This window comes from Puma concolor, chromosome E2, assembly GCF_028749965.1.
Source record: "Puma concolor isolate L17-30 chromosome E2, mPumCon1.1.hap2, whole genome shotgun sequence".
NCBI lineage: Eukaryota > Metazoa > Chordata > Mammalia > Carnivora > Felidae > Puma > Puma concolor.
In genome coordinates, this window is record NC_141681.1 from 47,472,478 (window position 1) to 47,481,851 (window position 9,374).

The 9,374-nt window shown below is 55.3% G+C and overlaps 1 protein-coding gene and 1 long non-coding RNA gene across 5 annotated transcripts in view; one reads left to right on the forward strand and one right to left on the reverse strand.

Moving 5' to 3' along the window:
• RYR1 (ryanodine receptor 1) overlaps window positions 1-9,349 on the forward strand; it is a 117,391-nt gene extending 108,042 nt beyond the window's left edge. For all 4 annotated transcript variants that reach the window (XM_086689675.1, XM_086689677.1, XM_086689676.1 and 1 more), the window contains 12 exons: window positions 626-877; window positions 1,446-1,576; window positions 3,402-3,444; window positions 4,634-4,764; window positions 4,870-4,930; window positions 5,395-5,541; window positions 5,786-5,920; window positions 7,922-8,078; window positions 8,495-8,559; window positions 8,648-8,748; window positions 8,918-8,969; window positions 9,112-9,349. In XM_086689675.1, coding sequence (XP_086545801.1) covers window positions 626-877; window positions 1,446-1,576; window positions 3,402-3,444; window positions 4,634-4,764; window positions 4,870-4,930; window positions 5,395-5,541; window positions 5,786-5,920; window positions 7,922-8,078; window positions 8,495-8,559; window positions 8,648-8,748; window positions 8,918-8,969; window positions 9,112-9,207 — 1,371 coding nt within the window. In that variant the 3' untranslated portion in view covers window positions 9,208-9,349. The remainder of the gene's footprint in view (window positions 1-625; window positions 878-1,445; window positions 1,577-3,401; window positions 3,445-4,633; window positions 4,765-4,869; window positions 4,931-5,394; window positions 5,542-5,785; window positions 5,921-7,921; window positions 8,079-8,494; window positions 8,560-8,647; window positions 8,749-8,917; window positions 8,970-9,111) is intronic.
• LOC147573589 (uncharacterized) lies at window positions 2,212-7,311 on the reverse strand. The gene is made up of 2 exons (XR_015244854.1): window positions 7,088-7,311; window positions 2,212-2,386 (listed from the first exon to the last, which is right to left on the reverse strand). It is a non-coding gene; the product is annotated as an uncharacterized LOC147573589 (long non-coding RNA).
• Window positions 9,350-9,374: the final 25 nt, after the last annotated feature.

Sequence of the window (9,374 nt, forward strand, 5' to 3'; positions counted from 1 at the left end):
CAGACGCCTGACTGCGTATGGCAGTTAGAGCAGGGAACCGGCTTGGAGTTCCATGCTCAGCTCTGCCACGTGCCAGTCTTGTGCCCCTGGGCACACACCTTCGCCTCTCAGCAACATGCACTGATTCCGTTAAGCTTTTTTGCTTTCTCGTAAGTTAAAGGGAAATTTGCGGGAAGGAGGAAATGGGCAGCTCAGGGAATGGAAGGAAAGGGCTGAGAACCAGGCCTCCTAAAGGACAAAAGGACCCTTTGGGGTCTTGCCAGGGATCTAGATAACAGGACAGAGAAGCAGTCTTGCAGAGTGGCTTCTGTGGGATACAATCCTGGCTCTAGCACTCACTGGTGGCATCACGTGAGGCAAGGTGCTTAACCTCGCTGTGCTTCAATATCCTCCTCTGTAAAATGGGAGACGGACTCTGATTTACTAGCCAGGGTTCTGGACCCACCCTCCATCTTGATTGACAGCCCTAACGAGATTGTCTCCGACAGGGCCCCCCCACTCCCCCCCCCCAACGACTAACCTCAGCCATGGGGGGCTGTTCGTCTGGTCAGTGGGTTCTGGGTGGGGCAGAGCAGGTGTCAGGACACCAGGGTCCCTGCCCTGACCGACCTCTCCCCCGCTTCAGGTCTCAGACTCTCCACCAGGGGAGGACGACATGGAGGGCTCAGCAGCTGGGGACCTGTCAGGTGCAGGGTCTGGCGGCGGCTCTGGCTGGGGCTCGGGGGCCGGCGAGGAGGCGGAGGGTGACGAGGACGAGAACATGGTGTACTACTTCCTGGAGGAGAGCACGGGCTACATGGAGCCTGCCTTGCGTTGCTTGAGCCTACTCCATACGTTGGTGGCCTTTCTCTGCATCATTGGCTACAACTGCCTTAAGGTGGGTCGTGGCCGTGGTTCTGGGGTTCATGGTCTTGTGAAGCAGGGAGAGGTGCTGGGCCACTAGCTGACAGGGTCTAGGGCAGGGGCTGGGGGGATCTCCTTCGGTGGTTGGGACAAGGGGGGCCTGGGTACAGGATTGGGGCCTCCGCAAGGACGATATTTAATATTCAGGGAACTAATGTGGGTCACAGCTGAGGAGCAGGTCCTGTGTCTATGTTAATTTCTGGATCAAGAGGCAGAACTTCTCACTGGGAATATTAACTTCCTGCATACTGGTCAGTTGGTGAATTAGTGGGGCCTGGCGGAGTCTGTGGGGCCTCAGACATAACGTGGGTGCTAACAGGGGCACGTGGATTCAGGCATCACTTCTGGGCTTTCCTGATTTTTTCCCACCACAGCCCTGACCCGTCTGCCCACCTTTCCCCAATTACTGCCCTGATTGCTCTGGAGAAGCTCCCCTGACGTGGGGTCTCACACCTGCTCCAGCAAGATCTCCTGGCTCCCGCTGAGGCTGTGGTCTCCTAGGGAGCCTGACGCCCACCCCTTTGCCTGCCTGCACAATGTAGGTGCCCCTGGTGATCTTTAAACGGGAGAAGGAGCTGGCCCGGAAGCTGGAGTTTGATGGCCTCTACATCACGGAACAGCCTGAGGACGATGACGTGAAGGGGCAGTGGGACCGACTGGTGCTCAACACGCCGTAAGGCCCGGTTCCCCTCTGGGGGTGGGGGGTGGGAACAGAGCTGGGTTTCCTCCCCAGGCCGGGCCTCGGTCTCAAAAGACCAGTCGCTGCCAGTCCTGACTCAGTCTCCCCAAGCCTTAGTCCTCCTGTCCATAATTTAGACAAATCTCCCGTGTGCTAAAGTACCTGTGGGGGTACTGGTAACACATGGGGATCCCTGGGGCCCAGACCCTCAGTGAGTCTGGGGTGGGGCCCAGGAACCTGCATTGAAACCCTGCCCCCACGTGTGATTCTTACCCCGCTGCCACAAGTGGGAAATAGGAAATCATTTTGCTTTTAAATTGACCCCAGAGAGGGAGCGAGGCTGTGTGAGAGCAGTGTGGTGGGACTCTGGACCCCCTCCGCGCCCTCCCAGCCCACTCCGTTGCCCCTCTCTCCCACCCCCGATCAAGTCCAATTTCGTGTGTTCATGCAGCAGGGGCTCATCATCTCTAGGATAAGAACGCAAGGTCAGGCAGCCTGGGTTGACCACATGCTAGCGAGGAATTCTTGGCCAAGTCATTTAGCCTCTCTGTGCCTCAGTTTCCTAATCTGTAAAATGAGGACAAACAATAGCACCAAGGGTCTTGTAACGATGAAACGAGACGAACTCATGTGGTTTCCGGGGCACAGTGAGCCCTGGATAAGTGTTGGAAGTTCTTTTATTGTGGGGTCCTGCCCAGGAGAAGCGGTGAGAGGAGGGAGAGAAACCACACCAAGGATGTCCTGTGCTCTCATCGTCACCATCGAAGGCACATTGAACTTCTACAACGCATTCAAGCACACGTGCTTAACGGAGAGAGAGAGGGAGAGACATCTGTTTAAAGTCGGGTCCGCCCAGGACCTCCACGTCTAAATACCGTTTCCCACAAAAAAGGAACCAGGCTCCTTGGAGAAGCGGCAGATTTCAGGCCCGGGGCGGGGAAGTGCAATCAGCCTGGATTACCTTGGGTCAGAAAGCAAAGATGTGCTCCGTAGAAAACGTGCTGCCAGGGGAAGGGGCTCCCGCTGGACCATTCAGGGACAATTTGAGCACCAGTAAGGACGGGAAGTGCCAAGAATCGAAACACATCAAATAGGCGTGAACCCCTGGATTCATAAGTCTCCACTCCAAACCCAACAAAACTCCCAGCAAGCCCACCTCTGCAGGATTTTAGGGCATCAACTTGTCAGTCAGAAAACTGGGAACGAGGGGCAGCTGGGCGGTTCAGTCGTTTGAGCGCCCAGCTTTGGCTCAGGTCACGATCTCACAGTTCGTGAGTTCGAGCCCCGCGTCGGGCTCTGTGCTGTCAGCACGGAGCCTGCTTGGGATCCTCTGTTCCCCCCCCCCCCCCCGCTTCTCCCCTGCTCACTCTCACTCGCTCTCTCTTTCTCTCTCTCAAAAATACATAAAAATGTGAAAAATATATTTAAAAAAAAAGAAAAGTGGGAACAAAAGGGTCAGACTCATCCAATAAGCCTAAACAGGGTGAGAGAGCACATCACTCCCTTGGCCGCCGGAGCAGGGCCAGGCTGCTGGCTCGGACTCTGCCCTGCCCTTCATGCACCAGAGCTGCCTGGCCCCCAGTGCAAGCCCGCTGCCTCCCGTGGGCCCCACAAAGATGGCAGTGGGGGTAGTGGTTGACCTGGGGAAAAACTTCGCCTGGCATGAGGTCTGCGGAGCCTGACTCCCAGTGAGACGCAACCCTACCGTGCGGGGTCCCCTGTGAGAAAAGCGTTGGAACTTCCGACCACCCTGGCCCGGCTGGTGCCTCCGGGTCCTTCTGGCCCTGACACCTCAGGGTCTCTCTGTCTCTCTTGGCAGGTCTTTCCCCAGCAACTACTGGGACAAGTTTGTCAAGCGGAAGGTGAGGATGTGGATGGGGAGGTGGAAGGGTCTCCCAAACTGGGTCTCTCTGGCTGCCACCTGGCCATCCCAGTCCTGTCAAGCACTTGCTTTGTGTGCGACCTTGGGCAAGGGGCTTTGGCTCCCTGAGGAGTACCTCAGTTTGCCCGTCTGGAAATGAGCGTGACAATCCCCCCCCCCCCCGTAATGACATAATATGTGTTATGAGCAGAGCACAGTATCTGGCTCAGAATGAGTACTCAGTTAAGTACTAGTTAAGAGAGAAGAGGTGAGGCATATTATTTGAAGCACACAGACTCTGGAGCTGGACTGCCTGCTTTTCTACTCCTGTGTCAGCCTTTCTGTGCCTCGGTTTCCCTAAGATTCAAAGTGAGGTAGTAATAGGACTGACCCCACGGGGTGGTTGTAAAGATTCTGTGGCCTACGACACGAGCAGTATCTGGCACATAGGGAAAGTAGACAAACGTCGCCTGTTACCATCGTTCATTCACTCAACAGACATTTATCAAGCACCTGCCATGTGCCAGGAATCCAACAGTAAACACAACAGTGATTCTGACACTCGAGCTGGCAACACAGATGATGAGCACATATATAGGGTTTAGGTGGTGATAAGTGCTGTACAAGAAAAAAGCAGTGACGGGGGGTGGGGAGGGGGTGTGTGTGTGTGTGTCTGTGTGTGCGCGCGCTGGCCAGGAGAGGTTGCCCTCTCATGTCCAGCAGGCAGGAAAGGGCACACTAGTTAATGAGGTAAAGGAGTGAGTCAGGTAGAAATCTGGGGGAAGAGTGTCCTAGGCAAGAGGAATAGCCAGTGCAAAGGCCCTGAGGCAGGAATGTGTCTGGTATATTTGAGGAACTGCGAAGAGGTCTGTGTGGCTGAAGCAGAGCGAATGAGGGGGGTGAGTGGGAGAAGAATTCACTGATGGCAGAGACCCAATTATATAGGGTTCCTTCGCTACCACCTTAATAATAATAAATTATCCCTATTAATTTGGTTAATGAATCAGCTGAAACTTTATCACTTTTGGACCCTCCCCCTGAGGATCTGAAGAAAGCTCTGAACCTTGTCCCTAGAAAAATGCAAGCCCAATTTCTCACACAATGTTCAGAGTGTCCCCAGAATGCCCCATGCAGGCTATGCCCTCCCCCACCCCAGCCACGTCCCCATGTCCCCACAATCCCTGGTACAGGTCCTGGACAAGCATGGGGACATCTATGGGCGGGAGCGGATCGCCGAACTGCTGGGCATGGATCTGGCCACGCTGGAGATCACAGCCCACAACGAGCGTAAGCCTGAACCACCACCGGGGCTGCTCACCTGGTAAGCCAGGGGCCATCCTGTACAGGCCTGGGGCCATCAGGGAAGGTGGCCAGGGACTGAGCCTCTCAGGCATCCGCCTGTCCTTCTTCCTCCCACCCCACATAGGCTCATGTCCATTGACGTCAAGTACCAGATCTGGAAGTTTGGGGTCATCTTCACAGACAATGTGAGGAGGGGCTCATAGGTGGGGGGTGGGCTGTGGGAGGAGGGCCTTGGGAGGGCCGGGGGCTCCACCCCCAGGTATCCCTGACCAGGGACCGACTCCTGAGCCCCCATGCACCTCTGGTCCTATGATACCCCCTGGCCCCCCGAAGCCCCTTGTCCCTCAGGTGCTCTTGAATTCTCAGTCTGTGTCCTTCAGCAGAGGGCTCCCCAGCTACCCTTAGGATGGCTTCTCACCCAGAGTGCTCCATTACTGCAGAGTGCTCCCAATCCTCCAGACGCTCCCTAGGCAGAGATGGTATCGTGACTCCCAGAGCACTCCCATGCCACTCAAATGTTCCTGGACCCCCTGTTCCCGGAGTGCTCCCTACCCCCCCAAGTGCTCCTTGGCCCTCATGAACACTCCCCTCAGGAGTGTTCCCCAGGAATCCTGCACGCTCCCTGACCCCTGACCCTGTGTGCCCACAGTCTTTCCTATACCTGGGCTGGTACATGGTGATGTCCCTCCTGGGACACTACAACAACTTCTTCTTTGCGGCCCACCTCCTGGACATTGCCATGGGGGTCAAGACGCTGCGCACCATCCTGTCCTCCGTCACCCATAATGGGAAGCAGGTGTGGCGGGGGGCCTGCCTGGGGGCTGTGAGCCAGGCAGGGATGAACTGGCAGCCTGAGTAGGGGTGGAGGGGTGAGGGTCGGGCAGCTCCGGTGAGGAAGGGCAAGGCTGGGCGGGCTGAGCCAGGGTGGGTGTGGGTAGTGAGACCCCGGAGGGAGGACCACATTGACCGACTGGGGGTGAGGACGGTGGGGGGGGGGGGCGGCCGAGCGTGGAGCTGACCAGCCCCCTGCGCACCCCCAGCTGGTGATGACCGTGGGCCTCCTGGCGGTGGTGGTCTACCTGTACACCGTGGTGGCCTTCAACTTCTTCCGCAAGTTCTACAACAAGAGTGAGGATGAGGACGAGCCCGACATGAAGTGTGACGACATGATGACGGTGAGCCCCTCCCCCAGCACTCTTGGCCTGGTCACTGACCATCTGACCCTTAGTGTTCCCGTCTGTAAGGGGGGCTGATGGTAGTTCCCACCTCGTAGACTTACTGTGAGGGTTCCGTGAGGTACTTTGAACAGTGCCGGGCACGTGATTGGTGCTCAATGAGCGTCAGCCCCCGTCGGCATGTTATTTGAGCCTTTAAAGCTATTGTTACCGGCAAGGTGCTCAGACACGGTGCCCCTGTCGCTTACAAAGCATGTGATTTGGGGCAGGCTAGTCAACCTACTCACGCTCTGGTGTTCCTCCCCTGTAAAACGGGTGTGTGACAACAGTGCCTACAGCCTAGGGCTGGTTTTAGGACCCAGTGTAGCTCCCTTAAAAGTCTTACAATGGTGCCTGGTGTGTATTAAGGATTACATAGGTGTTAGCTACTCTCATCGTTGTCTATAAAAGTCTCACCCGAGTATGCGACTCTTAATCTCAGGGTTGTAAATTCAAGCCCCACATTGGGCATAGAGATTACTTAAAAAAAAAAAAGAAAGAAAGAAACATGGGGGCGCCTGGGTGGCTCAGTAGGTTAAGCGTCGGACTCGATCTTAGCTCAGGTCATGATCTCATAGTCTGCGAGTTCAAGCCCCACACTGGGCTCTGCGCTGGCATCATGGAGCCTGCTTGGGATTTCTCTCTCTCTCTCTCTCTCTCTCTCTCTGTCTCTCCCCCCCCCCCCCCGCTTCTCTCTCACTCTTTCTCTCTGAAAATAAATAAATAAACTTAAAAAAATTTTAAAAATACACACATATAAATTTCACCCCAAGTACCAGCATGCCATGCTTGTTTATACTTTCTCTTCTATTCTGAGAACGGTGGTCATAACCCAGGTGGAGCTGACCTTACTAGAGGCACAGGCCACGGTTGGAAGAATTGTCTCAAGGCTTCATCTCACAAGATGTCCTGTAATCTTGCACCACGTTCTCAGGGCCTAGTCCGGCTCTTCAGCCTGACATTTGAGGCCCCACCAGACCTAGTCCTGACACCCATAGCCCTCTTCTCACCAGTCACTGGCCTCGGCTCTTAACCAAGACAACTGGGAGCTCTCACTTCTTGGGGACACAGAAAGAACAGGCGTAAAGTCTTTCTTTCCCAAGTGCCACGCAGACCGTGCCCTCCTACCTGTTCAGAGCCTTCTCGTAGCTCCCCAATGCCACGGGATAACATTGAATCCCTCACCATGGCGTCCGAAGCCAGGGAAGAGCTAGCTTTGCCCGAGTCTCACCACAGTCTTTCTTGCGTTTGGCTGCCTGGCTGCCTGTTTTCTTTCAGTTCCCCTAAGACCATGTGTTTCCTCCCACCCAAGCCCTTTGCATCTGACATGCTCTCCATCCTCCACCACGGGCCCCACGGACACGCCCCTCTTTCACTTGACACGTCACCTTTCAACTTAAATGCTGCCTCCTACAGGAAGCCCTCCCTAACCATTGGCTGGGCCTCATTTCTCTCCCTGCTCTTTCTCACAGGAGCTCTATTTTCTAACCTCACCGAACCTCTTTCAGTTCCTCCCAGGAACAAAATGTATTCTTTGCTCCCCAGCGGTGTCAAAACACGTGTGGTTTTCTCTGCCTGGAACACTTTCTCCCACCTAACACCTCCTTCGAGTCCCAGCTCACACATGTCCCCTCTTCTAGGGAAGTCTCGCCTGATCACCCTGGCTGAGTCAGCCTTTGAAACTTCAAAGCTTCCTGTGCTTCCCCCACCTGCCCCCTGATCACACTGTGCTTCCCCGCCCTGGCTCTGCCCTTTCTGCCTGTGCTCTCCCTATCACAGCCATGATCACTTCTGGGCTGTCACTATCTGATGACATGTTTGTGAGCCCTGTGAGGCCAGGGCCCAGAACTGTCTCAGCCACTGCTACGTCTCCTGCCCCCTCAGCCCAGGGCCTTGGAGGTACTTGGCGGATGTCGAATGAGGGAGCGCATGACCAGTAGGCTTCTCTCCCTTCCCCCACAGTGCTACCTGTTTCACATGTACGTGGGTGTCCGAGCTGGTGGGGGCATCGGGGATGAGATTGAGGACCCGGCAGGCGACGAATACGAGCTGTACCGGGTGGTCTTCGACATCACCTTCTTCTTCTTTGTCATCGTCATCCTGCTGGCCATCATCCAGGGTCAGTGCTGGTCGTGGTTGTGCGAGTGGGGGCTCAGTGCCCAGAGGCAGACTAGCTCCTTTAAGAGTGCAGGCCCAGGATCCAGTCTGCCCGGATTCACATCCTGGCTCTGCCTCTGCCTCTTCCTACTGTGAGACTTTCGGCAAGTCGCCTCTCTGGGCCTCAGTTTCTCCATATGTAAAATGGGGCTATTAATGATACTAACCTCGCAGGGTTATGATGAAAATTAAGTCAATTCCTAGGTGTTTTACCCATAATAAGTGCTCAGTAAATGCTAGGTATTATTATCTTCAGGAAACAGGGTGAGATTAGGGAGAAGGAGGATGGGGGGGCAAGGCTCTGAGGTAGGTAGCCAGAAGAGGGAGGAGCCCGAGCTGGGTCAGAGGTTGGGCGTTGACCTGCGCCTGCCACCGCAGGTCTGATCATTGACGCTTTTGGCGAGCTCCGAGACCAACAAGAGCAAGTGAAGGAAGATATGGAGGTAGGTCAAGTCTGGGGGTGACCCAGAGGGATTATGGGAGGCTGGGGGACGAATGGGCCCGGATTCTGATGTCTCCCACCACCCACAGACCAAGTGCTTCATCTGCGGCATCGGCAGCGATTACTTCGATACGACACCACACGGGTTTGAGACCCACACTCTAGAGGAGCACAACCTGGCCAATTACATGTGAGCATAGGTCCACTGACCATTCAAGGGATGGGGGTGTGGCCGACAGCGAGGTGGTGGGGAATGGGCATTGGCCAGTTAGGTGTGGCATCCAAGTGGGTGGATTCCGAGCCAGTCAGGAGAAAGTTAGGGTAGTCCTCACCTGTCACCACTGCCCTTCCATCCCCAGGTTTTTCCTGATGTATCTGATAAATAAGGATGAGACAGAACACACGGGCCAGGTAAGGGGGTGTTACTGGGAGGACAGTGGGCAGGGACATGGAGAATTTTAATATAAGGTCAAGCAGCAGGTGGCAGTAAAAAGCTCATGTCAACATGAGCTTTTGAAGATGTGACCAATTCTTCCCCATGCCCCAATCCTAGGAGTCTTACGTCTGGAAGATGTACCAAGAGAGATGCTGGGATTTCTTCCCAGCTGGCGACTGTTTCCGCAAGCAGTACGAGGACCAGCTTAGCTGAGACACCCCCAGCTGGCCCTTCACCCCCACCTCAAGTGCCTTATACTCACAGCAAGTCCCTTAGTCCCAAACCCCGCCCCCAACGGCAGCTGGGGGACAGGTGACCATGTACTGGAGAAATAAAGTCTGTGCTACACTCCTGACATCGTTGTGCTGGATCGTTGACAT